General features: G+C 36.8%; 1 protein-coding gene across 9 annotated transcripts in view; it reads left to right on the top strand.

The window, feature by feature from the left end:
• Nucleotides 1-24,837, top strand: part of LOC135200348 (sphingomyelin synthase-related protein 1-like) — a 101,538-nt gene that overhangs the window by 55,248 nt on the left and 21,453 nt on the right. For all 9 annotated transcript variants that reach the window (XM_064228929.1, XM_064228930.1, XM_064228931.1 and 6 more), the window contains 3 exons: nucleotides 12,440-12,661; nucleotides 17,725-17,918; nucleotides 21,721-21,916. In XM_064228929.1, the coding sequence (XP_064084999.1) occupies nucleotides 12,488-12,661; nucleotides 17,725-17,918; nucleotides 21,721-21,916 (564 nt within the window). In that variant the 5' untranslated portion in view covers nucleotides 12,440-12,487. The remainder of the gene's footprint in view (nucleotides 1-12,439; nucleotides 12,662-17,724; nucleotides 17,919-21,720; nucleotides 21,917-24,837) is intronic.

A 24,837-nucleotide genomic window follows, 5' to 3' on the forward strand; every position in this document is an offset into this window, starting at 1 on the left:
TGGACAGGTAAAATCTGGACACCATTTTCAGAGAAGGACTTTAAAGTGAAAGTAAAGAATTCAGCACACTGATGTTCTAACTTTTTTTTTTTTTTGTAGGTGCCAGAAACTTTGTAGGACATGGACAGGATGCACGAGAATTAAACTTGTCAGTTAATTCTACAAATCTTGCAAGTATTAACAAACCGGAATATCAATCAAACTTTGATAAGTAGATAAGGTTGGCTTCATAAGGTCACTAGACTGCTTGGGCTGCAGGACGATCTTTTGAGTTTGGGCCTTCCCATTTGTTCAACCCTATAGTTGCTAGTAGGTTGTATTCAACTACAGTTATATATCTAAGCACCAAAGCCAGGATAATGCTCCAATCATTGAATTTGGAGATGTAAAATAACCAGTTGTATGAGTTCCACTGTCCTTTATGGCTTCCATGTTCATTACCAAACTCACATTGTTTTATGTTACAAGGGGCTTTGTTAGGCCCCTTTCCTAGTTTAGAATTGCATAGTAATTAAAGGCAATAGAGAGCCTGCACAGTGAGAGGAATCCAGGAGTTACTTTTCTTCGGGGCATCACTATACGCAGAGTTCACCCATGAATGACACTATTAACTCAAGAGAAGAGAATCCTCCAAGAATTCCTTTATTCAAGTTCATTCCCATGGGGATTAGAAGGACTTGAGAGCCCCTGAAGGAAAAAAAAAACACATCTCGGGTATTAGTTAGAAAATGTGTCCATTATTTGAGATGAATCTTACCTACTGTTAAAGTTAGTTCATATCTCTGCTCTGATAGGAGAGTTGGCATTCAAACAAAAGAAAAAGATTGCTTGGCTTACCTGGGAGACTGTCTAGGCCACCTGTTCCCCACCAGGTGTGTTAAAATGTTTTAGCTGTACTAAGAAATCTCCTTTTCACTATTGGGTATAGGTGATTGTAAGGATTTTCGTGAATTTTGGCTGTTTTCTCCTGTCACGGTACTGTAATTTTAATCTTCCTAGGATGTCTTCCACCGGAAGGCAAATTAATTAACATCAGGTTATGTTGGAATGATTACTGTGTAAGCAGGATGCCGAAATTTTAGGTAGATCAACATAATCTTTATACTGGCTGCAGGGGTACAGTGTGTGATCTAGAAATTAGGTGTGAGGAATGTAGGGATTGGCCTAAATACTTAAAAGCTCTACTTGAGAGATACTTGGGATAGGAAGTCCTTGCCAGACTCCTGTTTATTTCAGTCCCAGTACGTTTTTAGGAGATGTTAGCACGGTGGAAGGATCGTCCAAGACTGGGAACAGGGTTATCTCTAGGGGTAGCGAGCCCAAACCTAACCTTGTTTTCAGATGCTTCAATGACAGGCTGGGGAGCTTGCCTGGGAGGCCATCAGATGTCTGGGATATGGTCACCACAAGAGAGGGAGTTGCACATAAACAATGTAGAACTTTTGGCGGAATGGAAGTCCCTCCTTCAGTGCAAACACCTAGCCAGAGAAAAGGTAGTAGCAGTATTTTTGGACAATACCACCTTTGGCATATATCAGAAACCAGTGCGGCACTAGATCGAAGTCAATGTTTCTGATAGTGGAGAAGTTGCATCTTTCAGCAGAAGCCAGGCAGTTTTCAGCGTTTTTATAGGGTGATATCTGCATATATTAAGTGTTTATTGATAAAGTGTACTGGAATGCAGGGTTACATGAAGAATGAACAGTAATGAATTCCTGAAAAAATGTAATCAAACTATTCAAAATAACAAAGAAAAAAATAATCAATATTTGAAGCTTTTTTGATGAAAAATGCAATAAGAATGCAGTTACATAGTTTTCAATGCACCCAAAGCATTAAAAGTAAGGTTTTCTTAAGATTTTTGACGATGTTCCGGCTTACGACGCGTCTCAAGAATGGAACCCCCGTCGTAACCCGGGGATTGCCTTACTGGACAGATTTCTAATGGTACTGTACATCTGAGAACAAAGTTATGTTCTACTCCAGGTAAAATTTTCTTATGATTTTACTCCTTGGACTGAAACAAATAAAAATATACACCACTTAGTCTTATTTTCTTAAGTGAAATATGACTAATACTGAGATGTGTCGCCAACATACCCTACAGCACATTCAAAGAAAGGGAAACCAGTTTATGATATATACAGATGCTTCAAAAAACAACACTGGAGTAGGAGCTTCAGCTTTATCAAAGGATGAATTAATCAAAATAGGCCTTCCTTTAATATTAATCATCTGTGTTTACTTCAGAACCCTCGGCCATACGAACGTCACTTGATATAATATCTGAAAGGCGAGCAATCTCCAATAAGTTGTAGCGATTCGCACAGTGCTATTGATGCTATAAACAAGTACAAATCTCCAAATCAACTGTTCCAAGAAATCAGAATAAAAATACAACTTCTGCAATCTGGATTATCAATAAAAATATGTTGGAATTTGGTGTATGTAGAAATTAAAGGGAATGAAAATGCAGGTTCTGCTGCTAAACTAGCATGCACTATTACCTCAACAATTTCATATGCCTCTGTATCAGACTGGATAGCATCTGTCAAATCTCTAATACTATATGAAGATTGGCAAACAGATTGGTCTTTGGTACCAATATCAAACAAGCTGAAAAATTTAAAATCTGAGGTGTACCCATTGGTTTCATCGTCTCAAAAAGCAAGATCTAAAAAAGTAATCTTAACAAGACACTGCATAGGTCATACCAGATTTTCTCGTGGTCATCTAGTGACAACCGCACATGATTTTAAATCTACTGTATTACGTTTCTCCCTGTCAGAAACTTTCTCACTGTCTACCAGGACCTTTGGCTACACCATCTAATAGATTGATGAGATAATTGAAAACTGGTTATTTTTGTTATTTGGAGTGATTCTAATTGTAGCACTTGAATTGTTCATCAGTGGGCTGTAGAGAACCTAGTAGACATCAGGGCCAGATATTCCAGGAAAAAAGAAACATAGTGGCCGACAAGCTGAGCCGCAGGGATCAGATACTGGGAACAGAGTGGTCCTTGCACCAATAGGTAGTGGACAGGATGCTCATGTTGTGGGAAAGGCCGATCATAGACCTATTCGCAACCAGGTACAATAAAAAGTTGGAAGTGTATTGTTCGGTAGTCCCAGACGTAGAGGCAGTAGCAGAAGATGCGCGACAACACCCTTGGGACAATCTGGACATGTACGCATTTCCTCCATTTTGTCTAATCCGTCAGGTTCTGAACAAAATGACCCTGGTAGCTCCTTTATGGCGGAAGGCAGAGTGGTTTCCAGACCTGTTGGAACTCCTAATAGACATACCGAGAGAGAGAACCCCATGGAGCAACCTACTATGTCAGCCGCACTTGGAGAGGTACCACCAGTCGGTGAAGTCCCTATCGCTTCATGGGTGGAGACTGTCAAGTATCTCCTCCGAGCAAGAGGGTTTTTGCAAAAAGCAGCAACTCAGATGGCAGGAAATGTCAGAAAATCATCTGCGGCAGTATACCAAGGAAAGTGGTCAGCATACTTTGATTGGTGTCGTAGAGGGAACTTGTCTCCACTCGGTACCACTATTCAGCAGTTAGCAGACTTTCTGGTATATCTCAGGACAGAAAGGCATATGTCTGTATCTGCAGTGAAGGGGTACAGGGCTGCTCTAGCCTTAGTCTTACGAATGAAAGTGGTGGACATTTCGTCTTCATGGGAGTTGGCCTTGCTGATGAAGAGCTTTGAACAGTCATGTCCACCAAAGGAACTAAAAGCCCCAGATTGGGATTTGACCATGGCACTGAGTAGTCTGACAAAACCCCCCTACGAACCACTAAGGCAGTCCACAGATAGGAGCCTGACCCTGAAGACAGTCTTCTTATTGGCCCTAGCTTCAACCAAAAGGGTGGGGGAGCTACATGGCCTGTCTTATCTCCTAAAGCACTCGAGAGGTTGGAAGTCAATGGTATTCGAGTTTGTTCCAGAATTAGTGGCCAAGACTCAAAACCCAGCAATAATGGACAGCAGATTCGACTCCTTTTCCATACCTTCCTTGGTAGACTTTGTAGACAATGACAAAGAGATGCTTCTGTGACCTGTCAGGGTACTAAGAGAGTAGTACTTAAGAAGGACAAGGCACCTCAGGCCGGGGTGCCAGAAGTTGTTCGTAAGTACAGGACGGAACAAGAAGGAAGTGTCCAGGAATACAATATCGTTTTGGCTAAGGGAGACGATCAGGAATGCCTACATTACAGAAGATAGGAGGTCAAATAGCCAGGAGAGAGCTAGAGCTCATGACATCAGAGGCTTGAATGCTTCTTTGGCATTTAAGAAGAACATGTCTGTGGAGAGAATTCTGAAAGCTGGTGTTTGGAAACGCCAAACAACTTTCACCTCATTTTATTTAAAAGACGTTGCCCATAGATCCTTGGACAGTTTTTCCTTGGGTCCAGTGGTGGCGGCCCAACAAGTGATATAGCTCATCCAGTACCCCTGGTGGGTCAGTTTGTGTCTAGTCTAAGATGAAGGTATGAAAGTAGAAGGAATGGGATGACTGGTCTTTTTTCTTTACTACTTTCTTTCTACTCCTTTACCTACGGGCAGTATGATGGAGAGTACCGTCATATGCTGGAACGGACTAGATGCAGGTGAGGTGGTCAGCAATACTGTAAAGTTATCTTAGGTTATGGTTTACTTTTCAGTAGCAACACACCCCTCTAGATAATAGGGAAGAGAGGGGTGAGGGTGGATCCAGATACAAGGGACAAGAGTAGTTTGTTAGAAGGGAAGGTTCTATGTTCTCCCATAATGTGTAAACCATAGAATGGTATCAGCACCCAGTGAGGGAAACCAATAGATTCGCTTATATCTTTGGTTCTAGGTTCATTGTCCATTCTCTTGGAATTCCCCTAATATTCGGAAATGGATAAGGTGGACAACTACCAGTCGTTATAGAGACTTACCTCCCTCCAATAAGTAAGTCTATCCTAATGTTAAGACCGAAGGTTTGTTCCGTATAAGAACAAATACCAAATTTGTAACTAATTTGTATTTTTCATAACTAACAAACCTGAGGTCTTAACAGGTAAAGGCCCACCTTGAACCACCCCTCTAGCAGTCTAAACTGGGTTAGAAATATAACTGGTGGGTCACAGGACGCCGAGGGCATTCTGGGTATACATGCCCCGTGACCTGGTATAGATGCCAATAGTCCCTGGATCTCACAAGTGTAATTTTAATTCTACCGGTTTCCAGCTTGGCACTAGTAAATCCTAATGTTAAGACCTCAGGTTTGTTAGTTATGAAAAATACAAATTAGTTACAAATTTGGTATTTTAGGACAGGTTACATCTGTCCTTGAGTTATTCAGTCATTTAAATTACAAACTCAGCTGAGCTCCTGCTCTTATGGGCACTATAAAAGCTATATCTGACTAGATCAAATTGTGATTGATTAATCACAAATTATCTGCCATCAAACTATCCGTCACCAGAACCAAAAATTAGATACAGATATTTATGTTTATTATTTTAGCATTGCTGAAATCCACAAATATACGAGTGGCATTTCTGGAAAGATGCATATCATTGTCTGTTGAAGCTTTGTAAAACAATAGGATTATGGCATAATGCTTGGTTACAATAAGAGTCGCATACTCCTTACTGCAACATTACAGCATTCTGTTTGATATGATGGTTCACGGTTTAATTTCAACCAAGAGCAGAGTTTCTTTCTCTTTCTGATCCACATAGTGCTTTTGCACAGTACTTTTAGTTCACAGCTGAAAAACAATGATCTTATCCACAGATTGGGAAATGAATAGTTTCTGTATTTTATTAACAGCCCAGTTTATTTTTGTTGTTGTTGCAAACAATGAATTGTGTGTGATTGTTAGGCAACCATTGTGATCTGGATATAGTAGAGGTGTGATTAATCCTCCATTAACATAAATGCTATCAAATTATTTAAAAAAAAGTTTGTAGCAAGGTAATACTCATCTGACCAGAGTGAAACCATTCATCAGATATCTGGCTGTGGTCTTCAGTGTGCCTTTGTCCAATTGTTCTCAATTTAGAATTAGTTATGTATTAATTTTTGTAATGAGTCATGCACCTTGTTACTAGACATTGCCTTCCTCAGTGGATCTATCCTTAAATTGTTTAAAAGAATTAAGTAAGGTGAAGTTGAACTAGATAAGTGGGAAGAGACCAAAGTGAACAGAGGGAAAGCTGTAGACAATCAGTCTTATCATTGCACCCGAGGTCTGCAGGGTTGTTACAAAGAACCTTGAGTACTGTACCATCCAAAAATTTTCTGTAGTATATATTACTTACTCTTAAGTAATAGTCACCCTCAGTGGGATCCCGATTATTACAAGTTCATTTTCCAGCCCCATGAGAGTAGGGATGTATTAAAGGGTCTGTATTAAAATCATCTTTATAATAATCTTCAGTATATGCCCGCCACGATAAAATATTAATAGTTCCCATCATGAAGGGTCACTGTTCTAGCCGAGACCAGCTATAAGAGAATTCTTTGTAATTGGTAGGTATGTTGTATTGCACCTTGGGGGAACATGAGAGTAATTCCTTTGAGAACAAAAATTTAGAAATTGTCCAGTACACACTATAATTGCTATATTGAATAGTAGTCTTGAGCTTAGTACAAAGTCTGAATACAGCTAAACTGAACTGTAATTGCATCAATTATTATTAAGAGTTTTTATGTTACAAAGTTGGATTAAGTGAATTGAGACTTAAATATGTTAAAGGCATGGCAATGTCTCTTACAAAGTAAAGAGATTAGTGATAAATATTCAGCAGCATGTTTAAAATCTGTATATTTTTTAGGAAAAAGAAAGTATTACATGTAATATTATTACACTTGAAGCAGGGGTGAAAGTACATCACAGGGTAAATACTGCAATAAAAAAGTAACTTAATTTTATTCACATCAGACAATGATCACATGGACAAGTATAAATTAAACTGGCTGTGAGGGACACTTCAAATTTAATCAGTTTCTTTAAGTAACATAGAGTAAATTGCTTATCAACCATCTCCCCAAGCCTGGGAAGCATTTAAGATAGAAAAATGGGTAATAGAACTGAAAAATTACTACAAGGAGCTATTCAAAATGTACAAATGATGAATTCGGAGTACTGGTGAAATAAAATATTGTATTTGGGAATGTTTTGGATATGGTAATTTGCATGAAAGATTGACTAGTAGTGTCTCATCGTGACCTTTGTTATTTGGAAAAAATTGTGATAACTTTCAGGATATAGTCTTCTTTGTTTGGTGATATCGGATTTGGGTCGCATGGAATACCAGTGTGATGCATCATAATTTTATGTAGTCTGATTTATCTTGGATAGTTTAACAATCTTGAATCAATAATCATGGGCTGATCAGTTTTTGTGAAGCAGAAATATGAAAGCAAGACTGGAGAGGGGTGACCCCGGTTTTTTTTGCTTTACCAAAGATTTGTGCACAAAAGTGTAGTGTAGTTTTGAAATTTATTTGAAGAAAACTGAGGCAAGGAAGGCAGAATGAGGCTGGTTGAATTGAACTAGGCCTATTAAGTTATAGTTATCTATAATAATGTGTGTTGTGTGTTACTTAGCCATATCCAATTATTAGGACATGACTTGTTATAAATGGGTAAACTTCAATAATCACTCCTGTTATGTCCAATTTTGTTGGGATTTTGAAACCTCATGATTGCCCACAATTAAGTGGGTAAGATGTTTTTTGCATTCAGAGTATTTTTAGCCAACACCTGGTGCTTCTTGTTTAGTGCCACTTACCAGGCAACAAGTATGGTGCAGTGAACAGTGGGGGGTTAACATTGACCTGCTAGGATGGGAATTGAATCCTTGATGGGGCTACCTAAAACAAATATTGTGGGAAAAACATCTGGTAACTAAATATGGTGTACTGTGTGGAGTTTGGAACTCTACACTGTACGTATTGTCAAATTGTATTTGGTGTTATGAGTGAAGAGAGACTTGGTTGCTTTTATTCCCATGTTGGTGCAAGAGTTGCTGTTTGATAATTTTGTTAATTAAAGCCAATGATGTACTCCATAATCTGAAAGAAACTGAAATTTCATGGTGTATGAATTTTGGTCCCCCCATAAGATGCCAAATCATCTAGGAGGCCAGAGGCCATAAACATGAAACAAAAACTGTTTAGAACTCTCACCTGCTGTAGCCCATTTCATGATAGGCTGTTTGAATGCTTTTGAGAATTCATAGGTACAGTAGTCATTTCCTTTGTGATTGAAGTCGGTGCATAAATGTTGGAATGGATATGATTAATGGTGGTGTAGGTGGGTGCACAAGTGTAAGCGATTGCTTTAAAAATACCAGGCCTAGATATGTGTGATTTTTCCATTAATGGCATGGCTGTCAACTCTCGGTGAGCAGAAAGATGGAGATAAAGTATCAGGTTGAGGGCTTGGTGGTATATTCTGATTTACCCATATACATACAGTCGGGCCCCTGTATTTTTGTTCTCCAGATTTGCAGACTTGCGCATTTGCGGATTTCTCTCTGGAACTTATCCACCTGTTTATCGCGTATTCGCTGTATTTTTCTATAAGAATTATCCACAAATTCTTTTTTTTTTTTTTTTTTTTTTTTTTTTTTTTTTTTTTTTTTTTTTATATAATAATAATTTCATCATAGAATGCACGTTTTGTGATAAAAATATTTTAAAAACCAGGTGCTTTAAACATTTTAGTAGATTTTTCTTTAGTTTTAACTAACAAAATTGGCTATTTTAAGCATTTTTATAGGGGTTCCAACTATTTGCGGGTTCTAGCTATTCATGGGGGGGTGTTTGGTACACATCCCCCATGAGTACATGAGTGGGGGGGACCACTGTATTCATTAACCTCATCATTTGTTGAAATGTACTTCCAAATTGTTGGTACAGGCAGTCCCTGGGTTACAACGGGGGTTCCGTTCTTGAGACGTGTCATAACCCGGAACATTGTCAAAACTCCTAAGAAAACCTTACTTTTAATGCTTTGGGTGCATTGAAAACTATGTAAACTGCATTCTTATTGCATTTTTCATCAAGAAAACCTTCAAATATTGATTATTTTTCATTTTTGGTGTCATATTTCTTCTGCCAGATCAGCGTTGTATGCATCGTAACCCTGGAAATAATTTCTGATGAATATAATTAAAAAGCGCCTTGACCTCGGAACATCGTAAGCCGAACCCATTGTAACCCAGGGACTGCCTTTTGCAAAGTGTGGTTAGCAGCTCATGTCAAAATTTTGGCATATCAAATTCTGTCATTTTTATAGGGAAGTTCTTGTAACTGTCACCTGTGATGGCCAATCTCAGTCTGGTCAGTTGAATACAGACTGGAGAACTTATATTGAACCATGGATCCATCTCCATTTTTTTTTTTTGTGGGGGGGGGGGGGGGGGGCTCTCCAGTGTCAGCAAAGAAAGATTGGCACATCATCTTGAGGCTAATCCTTTATGCTAACAATATCATCTAGATGACACTCCCAGAAGTCTCAGAACCATCAGATCTTGACATTAAGGAAAAAAAGGAAGCCTTACCTATTTAGTTGTATTGAGTTGAAAACTTAGAATAACATAATTTGATGGGTTTGAAGATTACTGTTTTACAAATGTGGCTATGAAAGTTGTCTCTCAAAGCCATCAAATATATTGGCATGTGGAGTTCCTTTTGAAGTCTCACTATTAGATTTGCTCAGTACTGCAGTTGGAACAAGTGTGGGAATAGGCAGAGTATTCACTTTCTGGTTCTGTGGTGTCATTTTTACATCTTTTACACTGCAGTTAAGACAGCCATTGTTATCAGTTCTGGTATGTGACTGGAATTTATTGCCTTTGGACAAACTGTTCAAATTTATTGGCCTTGGACAAACTGCTCACTTGATTACTTTACAATTTGTGGAGATGTATTGCTTAGCCATTGCTTGTTTGTATTTAGATTTGATGACTTAAAACTTCTTCCTCTTAGGTCAATCTTAATTGCACTCTTAATCAAGTTAGTATTTTTGGAGATGCTGTAGACTTACAATATGAGACACCTGAGGATGTAGTTGGTGTAGTTGACATACTTATCAAATTTGTGGCCCATTTAATACAAAATTGCCAATTCCTACTTTGTCCTGTATCTCTGCACTAAATGACAGCAATATTCATCTCTTTTGATGCATTTCATATAAGATAAATTGAGTGTCCATGGCATTTTCTTCTTGAACAAATGGGTTTTTTGCCAGAATTTTAGTAGCAAGGACTTATCTTGATTAGTGACACTGACATGAGATGCTTGAGTGATGAGGTTGAAGTGAAGAGACTGGTAACATCTAACCAGTTGTAATCTATTTAGTTCATCATGAGGTATGCAGCCATTTACTATTATTGGAAGTTGAGCAGCACTTTCTTTTTAAAACAAAGGAATGGTACAAGGTCAAGGCACCAGTGAGGAAACTTAACTTAGTACAGAAGAGAAATTGAGAATTCAAGAAGTACAACTGTAAAAGAGAAATAACAGAGGTAAACAAATGAGATAAATAAAAAAAATAAATAAGATGAAGCAACCATGAAATTAGTCATTTGAGTCTTCAAAACAAGAAGTACTGTACCAATATAAATATATACAGGCAGTCCCTGGGTTACGACGGGGGTTCCGTTCTTGAGAGACGCGTTGTAAGCCGAAAATCGTCGTGAGCCGGAACATCATAAAAAATCTTAAGAAAGCCTTACTTTTAATGCTTTGGGCGCATTGAAAACTATATAAACTGCATTCTTATTGCATTTTTCATCAAAAAAACCTTCAAATATTGATTATTTTGCATTTTTGGTGTCATATTTTATCTGCCAGATGAGCGTTGTAGGCATCGTAACCCTGGAAATAATGTCTGATGAATATAATTGAGAAGCGCCTTAACCTCGGAACGTCGTAACCCGGGGACTACCTACTCCAAGTTCAGTTCTACAAAGTTCCAGCAATTAAACTACATTCACAAGACAATTCCTTAATTTGATCTCAGGAGTAATAAAACCATTAGAAATCTATGCTGTATTTACAAATGAAAAAGCTGTAGTTAATAACAAAAGAAAAAGAAAGGCTTAAGAATTCACTGCATGGCGAATATGTGGTGCGTTGTATAACCTGGGAAAATCTGAATGCAGAGGATGATCAGAATTATGAATGATGTCATCAGGATTTGCAGTGAGCTAATTCAGCAGTGGTACCAGTTGATTGAAATTTCATAGCACCAAGTTTCTTTCCCTTGATTAATGGTGTAAGTAAACTCCTTGTTCAATGTATAAAACATTGCAAAACTATGTTTGACTTCTTCAATCTTATTGGCTAGTGCTCTCTGTATAGGTGTTTCAGCAAAGTTATGGAAAGATGCTTGGAGGTTTACCAGAGTGGTTGATAGCATTGAAGACAGCTCCAGCTTTGTTTCCTTAATTTCTGGTTTTGTAATTCTTTGTGTCGTTTTGACGATAATCGACACCAAGGAGGAAAGCGAAATAAATGTGCATACACAACAAATCCAGCAATGAGGAATGCATTGAACATAAAACATACCAACATAGTGTAGGGTAGACAAATATTGTAAGTCTTTCTTAGGCTTTTATTGTGAAATTGCTTACCCACTACTGAAGCACAGTACTATTCCAGTTACGTATATTTCTCAGCTATGCGTAACAGCTATACATTAGTTCCAAGGTAATACACTTCATGGTCAGTTGTGTGGTGTTTTCCCCATTAGTTGCATTGGTAGTCTCTTCATTTTGTCATTTGTTCTATCTTGTGCATTAGCAGTGATCTTTAATGATTTTAAATGCAGGCATACAGTTTGTGTAGACTGGCAGTTCTTATCTCTCCCCCATGCCTGTTATTATTACCCCCACCAGAGAGTGAACTGATTTTCCATTGGAGAGAATAAAGGCACAGATTTGTGGATATTTGTCTTCAGATGTAAATATTGATTTGCTATTGTGGTAACTGTCTTGTGTAATAATCTAAGAGGAAGTTTTGGACTGCACGGATTTTATGTTAGTTGCAACTGATATACAGTGTAGACTTCCTTTTTGACAGTCTTCATTTGTTTTAAAGTAGTGTTCGGCGATGCCTTTATATTGTAAGTTTATTTTGATAAGAGGTACATTTTTGTGATTACCTGTACATTCATTAAAAGAGAGTAAATTTGTCTTCCAAGTGACAAAAGTGCATCACTTCCTTGTATTGCTCTTGAAGTGAATTAAGTTTTTATTTTTCATTTTTTTCATCAAAGAGCTCTTCTGCATATTTTAACTGCTTTGTGACTTTAGTTTCTATTATAGAATTTCTTAGAAGATTTGTTATATATTTCATTTTATTTTTTGATGCACCAAACTAACTTCTAAGTACGTACACACACCTTTTCTTTGATATGTAAATTATATTTTACAGATATTTAACGGGTGAAAGTTTCAAAGAGACGAAATACTGAGCATCACAATGGCCAGAATGGTTGGCAACAACTACGAGTGGTGGAGTGTATCTGAAGTTGGTTGTTGGCTAGAAAGGTTGGGCTTTGCCCAGTACAAAGCTGCATTTACACATCACAAGATAGATGGAGAGGTACTCCTACTTCTTACAGAAAAAGATTTAAAAGAAGAATTGAAAATTGATGTAAGTTTAGATTTTTATTTTATTTTAACAGTAATAACTTCCCTATAGAAAAAGAAAAGTCATTCACAGATGTTAGCAAGTATTGTTCTCATAAAACTTTTAATTGACTCTGCAGAAGTTCTGTGTAAAATTTTTGATTGAATGCTGGCATGTTTACTATGTAGGAGAAGTTATGCTTTTTCCACTGTAGTTTTCCTGAATAGAAATAAGTATACCGTAATATTTGGTAGTGATGAGGTACAAAAATTTTTTGTTTCATAACATTCAATTATTCATTGTAATACAAACTAAAGCTTTGCACACAAACCTCAGTTACCTTTGTGTGCTTCTGAAACTCATACTTATACTGTACGGTCTGGTTAGTCTAAGTAATAATAACCATACAGGCAGTCTTTGCTTATTGGCAGCATCGTTAATGGCGTTCTAGTTTTATGGTGCTTTGCTAAAGACATTGTTAACCAGATTTTTGGCGACAATAACGATTTTTGGCGTAGGTAAGCTGTTTATTGTCACCAGCAAGCGATTTATTGGCATTGGTAAGCAGTTTATCGACATTATCTGTGCCGATAAGCAGGTAATTGGTGCCAATTATTTCGTATATGCCATTTATTACTATAATTATTGACGATTTTCAGTTAGCAGCACTCAGCCAGAAATGAAACCATCACCGTTAACTGGGGACTGCCTTAATGGGTGGATTAGATGGTTAGTGGTAATTGCTGCTAGCCTGTTATTTGTTACTAAGTACACCAGTTGGACTTACAGTCAATGAACCGGAAAAAGGCCAAGAGAGATTAACACGACTCTCGCCCAAGTGGTCAAAAGAAAGACTGGCGTAGCGGCATCTTCCTTGACCAATCCTCACCCGAGCTATGCATGTGTTGCCAGATATCACAAGATTCCTTGCTTTCATCTGCTTATCAACCGGATCCAGCTAGGTGCTCTAGAAATTATCCTATTGTTAAGACCGAAGGTTTGCAGCTATGAAAAATACAAATTGTCTTAGAAAATTTGTCATATTTGGGGATTTTAATCCTCCTTGGCATTTTACTTCTCTGACTATTTGTTCTTAGTTTTTTCATTTATTTGACCATTGTGTCTTGTTTGACATATCCCAACTTTGTCAGTGATAAATTAAAAATAGTAAATTATATTGGGGACCTTGATCATGTTATTCATTTACCTTGACATCCCCTTTTGAAGTTTTCATGCAGATAAATTTATACAATGTGATCAGGAGCCTAAAATGAGACCAACTTGATTGCTTCCTTTTCCAGTGGACTACATAATACATTATTTAACATATTTTCAAGGAAAGTTATTGGAACATAATATGTACTATATGCAAGTCTGTAAAGGAGCTTGGTTGAAATTTTCAGTCATGGTTAGAAATCTGTTGCCATATGGCATATCTAGTTTCTATTGTATTCACAGTGCTTGGAGGAGAATTAAGTTTAATAAATAATGCAAAAAGTGCAGCAAGTTATCATCCTCAACATTAAATCTAATTATACTTTTGTTTGTTTTTTGTTTGTATGGTGTTTTTACGTTGCATGGAACCAGTGGTTATTCAGCAACGGGACCAACGGCTTTACGTGACTTTTGAACCACGTCGAGAGTGAACTTCTATCACCAGAAATACACATCTCTCACTCTTCAATGGAATGGCCGAGAATCGAACCCACGACCACCGAGGTGGGACAAACACCATACCAACCACGCCACTGAGGTGCACTAATTATACTTTTGATCATGAAGGCATACCATCCAGAGAATGGATACAGGCTGGAAGTAAAGAGAATGTGATGAGGCAAATAGCTTAGTATATAACTTGAAAAAGACGAGTTTGAATGGCCAGAAAATGATGCATAAAGGCCAAAGATCAATTTCTTGACCTGATGGGAATTGAAGTTGAAAGTGCACAACCCAGATGACAGTATAGACAGCATACAGGAGGCAGTCCCCGGGTTACGACGGGTTTGGCTTATGACGTTCCGAGGTTAAGGCGCTTTTCAATTATATTCATCAGAAATTATTTCCAAGGTTACGACGCCTACAACGCTCATCTGGCACAAGAAATATGACATCAAAAATGCAAAATAATCAATATTTGAAGGTTTTTTTGATGAAATATGCAATAAGAATGCAGTTTACATACTTGTGAATGCACCCAAAGCATTAAAACTAAGGTTTTTTCAGGATTTTTGATGATGTTCCAGCTTACGACGATTTTCGGGTTACAACGCGTCTCAAGAACAGAACCCCTGTCGTAAGCTGGGGACTGCCTGTATTTCACATTTAAGTTCTTAAAGGGACAATGTGATGTGAGAAATTTGATAAAGATAACAATTTTTATGTCATGACTAGAATAAAGTAGTCATCATGTGTGTCTTTTTTCTTGCTGCTTCCAAAACTGATACTTATTACTCATTGTTTTTCTTTGCGTCATTTGCCCCAGCTATCTCAATCCTTAAGATGCCTATCTGTATTTTATTCACAGAACACATCTTTCAACTACTGTACAGTCTTCCCAACATAGTTAAGTCATGAAGTCATAGCTCTTGGCACTGTGGTCACATCTTTTCAGATTTTTCTGTTTTCTACTTAAATACCTGTCTCTGCTTCGCAAACATGCACAGGTCTTATACATGAATCATGAATGTTTACCCCATTTACTTATTCACCATCCTGTTTGCCACTTCCTATTTTTCTTGCTGCCTTCTTCCTATTAGACGTATTTTACTGAATACACAATCTAGTACTGTACATGTCACTAGGGTAACAGAAGAGGTAAGAAGTGTATTTGGGCAGTTTACAGTGAAGTTGAAAACTCAGTATAGTTTAATATGTAAACAGTATGTGAAGACTCATCATTTTGAAGGCAGTTGGAAGATAGCAAGTTACTTTTAAAGTATACTTTACTTTAGATTGCAAAAGTTGCTTTTAAAAATTCCAAATTCCATTTGAGCTGTATCCTTCCTCTGCTCCTTATTTCATCTTGTCATCACTTTCAGAATTTTGTAGTTTCTTTTCACTGAAATAAATTTATTTAATCATATGTACGGAAATGTACTTAGTAACCATTAAGGGTACTACCGCTCCTTAATTTATAAAACTGTTATCGCGTTGAATGCAATGGAAGCCAATACATATTCACAGACTTGCATGTATCATATGTTATTATGTGATAACTTGATCATTGATTGTTTAAAGATTACCATTCAAGAAGTTACCAAGATAAAGTTTTTTCAGTTTTTATGGTAGAAGATGAGATTGCTGTTTTTATGGTTTATGGTCTATATTCCCAAATGAGATTTTTTCCAACTTGCCTCATCAATTGAGAGAGAGTCTTATACAGGTAGAAGGCACCTGAGAGTATTACTAGATGAATTAGCTGACTGATTTATTGCATGCCTTCTAGTGGTAAACTCCAGGGATTGGCTTTGTTTGAGCTTCTTTTGCTCAAGACATCAGAGTGAAAGCCTAATTTCTTGACAAATATGGCTATACCTCTAACTCCCCTTGCTATTAATGTAGTGTCTGAGTTTGTTGGTGAACTCAGTGAAAATAATGGCACTTAGTATTTGAGAGAAACATCAACAGAACAGTGCCAACTGTGGTTGATGGTGGAATTTTACATTCTCATATATCATTTATGCCCTATCATATAACATCCATAGGCGCCTAGACACATCAGAAGCACATATGATAACATTAGAGCATGTTATTATGCCATATCAGACACCTAATACCTTGCAATCTCCTTCCCATTCTTCACAGGAACCTGCCCAATACATTACTTGATCAGTGGGATTTTTCCACTCGACAGGTAAGTGTTTTTACTGTTATGGATGTAACATGTAGCTGTGACCTCTGGCACAGTGGTTCCAATCTCGCATATTAGCACTTGTCCTACTTATAACTTTAGATATTTCTGTCCTTTTGGCACTTTCCCTAATTGTACTCTGGAGCATGGCCGTTTTCCAGCAATTGTCAACCCAGTTGCATCTGGACATTGAATCCCCTGCATTTCGGATCTCTAGTAGCATGTGCATATTTTTGTAGGTTGGACGTTGGGTCCCCTGCAGTTCGGATCTCTCTAGTAGCATGTGCATAATTTTTGTAGGTTGGACTTAAGTCCCCTGCAGTCCTGATCTCTCAAGTAGCATAAGCATAATTTTTGTAGGTCTGTCAGTAATGAACTTTTTGTCCTAAAATGGTTTTGTATTTATAAAAGCATATGTAGAACTTTTCATTAATTTTAAGGTGTAGCATACAAACCTTTGTTTTACTTAAAAGGGTTAGTTTTTCTCACAACAAAAATATTGAGATGTAATTGACAACTTATTGTTACTGTAAGCTACCAGATATCACTGGAGGTGTTATTGTCTAATCTTATCCATTATTTTGGAGTGCTCCTTTACAGTTACCTGCAGTTGTGGCTCATGTGGCCCCCTATACAGACACAAAAGTGTTTGTATAAGTAAATTATTCATTCATAATATGAAGGTTTTAGTTATGAATTGTGTCACATGTAATTTGTGTCTTTAAATTTAGAACAAGTCCATAACAAACATAACCTTAGATTGTCTTTTGTATTAAATTTTTTCTAGTCATTTGTTTATTATAGATTTTTATTTACCTTTGATGCTCTGATCATTTTTGCAGGAAAGAAAAGTGGCGTGAGTAGTTTTTTTCAGAGCAATTTTATCAGTAACGAAGGAAATTTCTCTAGATAAATGATCTGAAAATGTTTTCTTTTTTTTCCAAATCTCATTGGTTTTGATGCCAAAAATATAGCTTTGAAAACTTTTGGTAATGCAATTCTTGTCAAGTTCTTTGTTTTTTTGGGAGTAGGATGATTACCAGTACCAATTAGTGCAGTATGCTTTTAACCTTCAAATTCTGCCTGCTATTAGGCATAATCACAATGAAAATATTTAATGATATCCTACTGAAAGAAATCTTAAAGTAGGCCTTATACTAAATGATTAATTTACTTCAAAGATGTTTCAGTCTGAGGCTTCATAAAGGTGACTTGATTTTGTTTCTTCTAATTTCAGCTTCTAGGCGATTTGAAGAAGATAAGTGTAGCAATTAGTAGGTTACAGAATGATTATAACCATTTGATTCCTGAAGCTCCGTCTAGAAATTTTTCTCCAGGCGCCCTCACAAATTCTACACTTCCAGTCCATCAGAATCTTCATCCATCAGCTGCACATTCCCCTTGCACAAATTCTGCTCACTCAAGGGTCAGGTAAGCTCAAATTTCATTTCTGTACATGGAACTGTTTTAGTACCTTGCATAAGATTTATGGATAAATATCCAGGCTAAGTTTGAAAATTGGGATGGGAAGTCAAGAAATCATCCTTCATTGAGGTAATTTTACTTTAGAAGCAGTAAAAGGGATTTAGTACTTTTGCTCTATTTTATATAAGGAATTTGTAATGTGGTATCTTTGGGCTATCTGGCTATTTTTAAAGAAAATTTTAATTTTTGCTGCCAAGGCAAATTAGAAATAGTCTTGGATCAAGGATATTTACATAACCAATATGTGGTCCATTTTAAACAAAGTTTGTTATCGTGAATTTGAGAACATGATAGCACAGATACGATGTTTACAGAGGAATTCATAATTTCTGAGGTGAGGTAGAATCACTGATGAAGCAACTTAAGAAATGGAAAACACCAAGTTAGGGTGGAATTTGTGCGGAGAGGATTTTAGCTGAAACTGAAATGATGCCTTGTGTACTGAGTTAATAGCAGAAGATACTAACTAGAGTTGCAGAGTATGGAATTGGAGATCAGCAAAGGTACCAAAGAAAGATGACTGCATGTGACAACTGTAGAGGCATAACACCTTAGTCAGTTTTAATGAAAAAGCAAGTATTTGGTATGCTTTTAGTTGATGTTTGCGTTAATGACCATTGCAGCCATGATGCCAAAAAACTTACTCATTTGAAGGTGAATAAGTAGTATTTATCACATGGTAAAATGTTAATTTCTTTGTTTTCTATTAATGACTAAATGCTTACCATATGGGTGAAAGACAAAATGCTTACTATATGGGGAAAGACGTAAAAAATGAATTTTTGTGAAGTTTCGCTTGTCCAAAATGACAAATAATTGCTAACCTGCTTTTTTTTTATACATTTTAAAGATCTATAATTATTACAATTTATTATGTTATTTGAATTGCATCCAAGTTTATTTTCCATTAGTTGTGAAACACCACTTGGAGAGAAACTGCTGATACATGATTACAAAATACATTAAAGTACTAGTAGTTTTAACATGTTACTAATTGCTCTTTTTATTGACTGTAATTGTGCCAAATATATTGCAACCATGGAGTTTGATTTCCCCAAAAATTGATATGGCTATGGATATAGGGATTTAGTTGTGTTGTCACTTTTCTAATAAACAGTCGAGATGCATCTCTGTTAAACAGAACTAAGGTTTTCAGCGCAATTTAAAGATTTATTTCATCACTATTCACCTCATGTTAATCAGTATCGTGCCTGATGCTACACGCAGCAGTTGCTGATGCTTTCAACAGCATTCTCAGCTTGAAGCTGTTGTAGTCCTGGAATGTGGATAGAGTAGTTCAGCATTGTCTTGAATAAAGTATAGATGGTGATCTACTTATCACTTTCATTGGAGGAGCAAGACCCTTAGGGGCTGGGTCTTGACATGAAGCCTAGTCAAGCCATTATCCTGGTCAAGAGCAAGACTCCATTTCTGGCACTGACATCACTGACTTAGCACAGTTCCACCTGGCATAGGTCTCACCCCAGCAGTAATCACATATCTGTGAGAGCATTGGAGGTTTTGCCTCCCTCATGGGGATTATTTATGATTTTAAAGATGTCCGTCACCTTCACATGTTTTTGAGACAATAAACTAAACCATTTTACATACAGAACATAAATGGCTTAGCGAGTCTGTATATGAAGACTAACCACTAGTGGGAATACATTTGAGGACTGGTTTTTGAAAATAAGTTTTGAGACCTGTTTGTGAAGACTACCACTTATGGAAATAAAATTCACATCAGCTGTGCATCTGATGTCTAGGCCATTCCCTTACGAAGCTCCTGATTGACTGTTGATAAGCCAACCACAGGGATGGAAACTCTCGGTCATGCTCTAGAGTTCACAGAAGCAGGACGTATGTTCCGACCTCTTTCAAAAATCATAATTTTCATTACAGCTCAGTTTTACGTGCAGAAAAGGAGTGTTTCCAAATTTCATCATTAAACATCTTTTAAGCCAATGATTTAAGGATTATAATGATGTAAGAGTTATTAAGAAAATCGTACTATATAATAAAAAGGAATACGTAATGAGAGGGATATAGGAGGACCGATTGTAGCGAAAGAAAAATCAATGGGATGCATGAATTTCCCCCATAAGGTATGAATATCCAAGTAACAATTTTTTTCATATGGAGATTTCCTCCGTCGGATATGAAAGGGTGATGGTGATAATGATAGTGATGATAATGAAGACTTAATATTCTTTTTTCCCCCATAAGACTTCTTCTATCGAGGCATCGTGATCATGATGATGACGTCATCGAGTGATCATGTGAGCAACACCTGACTACACGAAGATAAGAAAGAGAGATTAATATTCTTAATCTTTTGCTTGTTATTTTTGTACTTGTAATTTTTTTGGTAGCATTGTCTACCATTACATTTAAGCTATGAAACTGTACGAAACACAAGATGATAAATGGTGAATGCACTGGGAGCTCATGTAAGGAATGAAAGAATATATTTTATATTAAGAATTTCATGTTTATTTCACTATAAATACTTTAGCATCAAGTTTACTGAAGTACATAATTCTAATATCATCATAATCCTTAAATCATTGGCTTGAAGACGTTTAGTGATGAAATTCGACAACAGTCCTTTTCTGCAGGTAAAACTGAGGTGTAATGAAAGTTAAAATTTTTGAGAGGTTGGAATATTTTCGAGCGAGAATGAGAGTTTCCAAACCTCTGATTGGCTTATCAACACCCAATCAGGAGTGTCATAAGGGACAGGCCTAGACCTCAGATGCACGGCTGATGTAAATCTACTATAGTTGTGAAGACTACCACTTACTGAAAGCATTTTTTAGAATGGGTAAATGAGTATGGAACTTTATATCCAGAGATTGGTACATGATCCAAAACAAGCATTCACTTAAATGTTGTAAAAAGGGTATGCAAGTGGAGGATATGAAAGAAGTTAGTAAAAAAGTCATAACCCATTAATATTAGTATTATTATAGGCTATGATCTTATGTTATTACTGGTATATTATACATACAATAGTATTATTATTGTCATTATTAAAGATACAAGCTAGAAGCTTCGTTTAATTTTCTTAACTGTATTGCATTGTGAGTTGCTGCCCTGACAAGCAGTAGTATTTTATATCCACTGGGTGGCATTTTCAAGAAAGGCTCATATTTAAAGGATGTTATCAATTTTTGCTTAACTTTTGAGGCCAATGTTTGCAATATATATAAATGCTTTTTGCATATAGAGACATTTCCATGTTCTGAGCCTGCCCCATAAGTTAGGAACTCTTGTTACAAGAATAGCCTGTATGAGGATAATTTAATTATTTATAGTAATTCAAGTTAGAAAATGGGTATTAATTACTATTATGCTTTTTCACAATGCATTTTCCTAAGTGCATTTCTTTGTATCTTAACATGAGTGTCATGATTGATTAATGAAAGGAGTTTAAATATTAACCGCTAAGTGAAATTAAAATTTTTATAGTTCCCATATTTTATATAATGTCATCACACCACTTGGTCATATTTGGCACTGAATGACTTCAGGGTCTTGTGCTTTGGCTATGTCTCTATAATCCTGACATCCATCCATCCATAAGGCTATTACTGTATTTTGTATGTTAGAGAATATTTTCCAGTTGAAAGTTCTCTGTGATGTGAGTTATAATTTATGGAAAAATTTATGCAAGCTTCAAAAACTAATTCTATGAAGTGGAATACAGTACAGGATGTATATAGTCTGTGTCTTATTTTCTTCACAGAAACTATTCTTCAGACTCTCAGGCTTCAGATCTTCAAGAGCAACAGAAATTAGGTGGATTTAGAAGGCCTAGTGGTGTAGCCACACAGCTGCGCCCAGAGTACTTCAAGACGCTGGTGTCATGTCTATATATGCTTCTTGTGACTTGGATTACTGCAATTGTAATGGTGTTTGTTCATGACAGGGTTCCTGATAGGGTAAGCTTTTTTCTGTATGATATTCAGGTAGCTAACTGAAAGCAGTTCTTTCTTTGATTTCAGTGTCTTGTGAGAATCACAGGAGAACATTATAGCTAATCCTGAAACTTGAGGTTGATAGTCCATATTAGTCTTTCACTTGAGGTTGATAGTGCATATTAGTCTTTCACTTGAGGTTGATAGTGCATAGTATTAGTCTTTCACTTAACCTCTCAAATTTCTTTGATAGGTAATAGCCAGTAATATTACATGCCGTCAGTTTTTGGCGCAACTTCAGCAACCTTTGGGAAAAGGGTGATGAGTATTTAGAGAAGAATGATAAATATATAAAGCAACTAGGATAGGATGAGGACTCTCAGCTGAAGCACCACTTTAGGATGCAGGCTCTTACTTACTGGACAAATTTTTGTAACTCATTGGCAGAGCTATGGTTCAACCTTAAATGATATTATTTGTTTTACATTTTTACAAACAGATATTCTTAATGTTTGATGATTATTTCCTACTTTTTTCTCCTTAGTGTTTGCTACACAGACTTTGTCATTTACTTCCTACAATTTTGTCATTTACTTCCTACAATTTTCCTTCCATCTTGTTTTTCTTGCCCACTTAGAATTTAGATTAAATCTTTTGTGATGAGACCTTTTAAACCTGCAGTAGCTACTGTGTTATTGTTATTTACTTTGATGCTTGGGGTTTGCTTGCTGTGACACCATTAAGTGATTTCTATAGGCCTTTTTTCCCCAACATTGTTTCTGCTTGTTCCTCAATTCCAGCTTGGGTATGGGTGTCATTTCCTTCCCTTGGCCTTTTTTTTTTTTTTTGGATGTTCCATTTTGCCTTTTGTCCATAAAGCTGCTTGGTTTTCCCTTAATAGGTTGTGTGTGGGTTGGCATTCTCATACAAGTTTCAGTTAACATGACATGACTTAGGCTGAGTTGGCTCTACCTTCCTCATCTTGTGCCCCAACTCTGGTCTATTTTTTTATAGAAAAAGAATACGGAAATGGGATTTGTATTTGATGCTACAGTCTTATACTTTGTATTTCATGTCTCTATACTTTCATGGCTAGCTTTTCTAATGCCTTTGCATTTTAGTGACCCGTTTTAAGCTTTTAGCCGATCCATTTTCACTGTATTTAGAGAAGATTAAGGCAAAGCTGAGTTCTTTGTAGCAGTCTTGTTAGTTATCAAATACGTACATAATTAGAAATAACCAGAATCTTTATAAATGTCCCATACCATTTGACTGTATACATACTCATTGAAAGTACTGATTTCTTACACTTCTCTGCCAAGTACAAGGACATCTATTTGTCCTCCGTTTTTAATGCCCCAAGCAACTCTTTAAGAATAGGTACGGTTGTTTGTGTTGGAGCACACTGAAATGCTTGTGTTTGTGTGTGTGTGTGTGGTCCTGATGTGACTGTAATTATTGTATTTGTGAGAAGGACAATTCCTGAGTGAATCAGGAACTCTTCTTGCTAGTGTGACCCATGTTACTTCTCCACATGAAACACTTAAAGGTGGTTTTAAGTTATGGATGGCTTAATCACAACCTAATTGGGAGATTATCATTATTTTTATCACCATTGAACAATTACTCTTAATAATAATAGTTATACATGAGAGAGGCAAGATACAAGTGTGCAGGTTGTAAACTGCAATTAGACTTGCCCAACCAAGGAATCCTCAGGTTAGGTAGTGCTGTATTTATGCATACAGTACTAGCTGTGAGAGAGGCTAAACTTGAGCATAGCTACCTGCAGACTGTTGTCTACACATTAGGGGTAGTGGTGGTGGCTGTGGAAGTTACATATTGAAAAAAAAGATACTACATGGATACATTTTGCATTTCATTTGGTAGGGTTATCATTATTAATTGCAATTATTATGGTTATACTATTTGTGGCCAGTTTTGATGCCTGGTTATGTTGACTGGGGAGGTTGGGGGTGCGTCCCCCCACTGGTATGATTGCCCTTTCTTCATCTCTCTTATTGGTGTTTGGTATTAGTAGGTTCCTTTCATTTCTCCCTTTTGTTGGATTTTGGCATCTGTCAACACCAGTGAGAGAGAGAAATAAATGGAAGCAGCTAGCATCAAGTGCTAATGAAAAGAGGGTAAGAGAGGAGATGAATAATCACCCCCTAACCTGAATGGGCCATTATGCTAGTCACACCACTTGGGGACAAACCATTTGATGGAACTTCCCAAATCAATGCAACCAAGGAGGTCTCAGCATCCTAGAATGTGAACTTTATAGCAAGAACATCTGGCATTGCAACTAGCCAATGAAAATTTGACCCACCTAGACTTTCACTACCCTGAAGTGCACTCCTCTATATACATTATTATTATTATTATTATTATTATTATTTCATTGAACAGTATGGCTGTCTGAATGCCATTTACTTCGTATTATAGTTTATCAATCTTTCTAATAGATGTACCCCTGGATTCATTTGCCTTTCAACTGTGGCAGAAAGCTCTATCGAAATGTCAAGGTAACCATAAATAATTGTATTTTGGACAGCTGCTGTATGATTTGCCTGCTGCTACAAAGAAACTCATTTGAGAGATTGAGAAACTACAATACAAACTAAACGGTATCCAGACGGTCATATTGTTCAATGAAGTTTACTTGAGAGAGTGGGTCCTCTTAGATATTATTTTATTATTATTATTATTATTATTATTATTATTATTATTATTATTATTATTATTATATTGTTTTTTTTTTTTTTTTTTTTTTTTTTTTTTTTTTTTTTTTTCACAGTCCTCCAATTTGACTGGGTGGTATTTATAGTGTGGGGTTCCGGGTTGCATCCTGCCTCCTTAGGAGTCCATCACTCTCCTTACTATGTGTGCCGTTTCTAGGATCACACACTTCTGCATGAGTCCTGGAGCTACTTCAGCCTCTA

Source organism: Macrobrachium nipponense, chromosome 26 (genome assembly GCF_015104395.2).
Source record: "Macrobrachium nipponense isolate FS-2020 chromosome 26, ASM1510439v2, whole genome shotgun sequence".
Lineage (NCBI taxonomy): Eukaryota > Metazoa > Arthropoda > Malacostraca > Decapoda > Palaemonidae > Macrobrachium > Macrobrachium nipponense.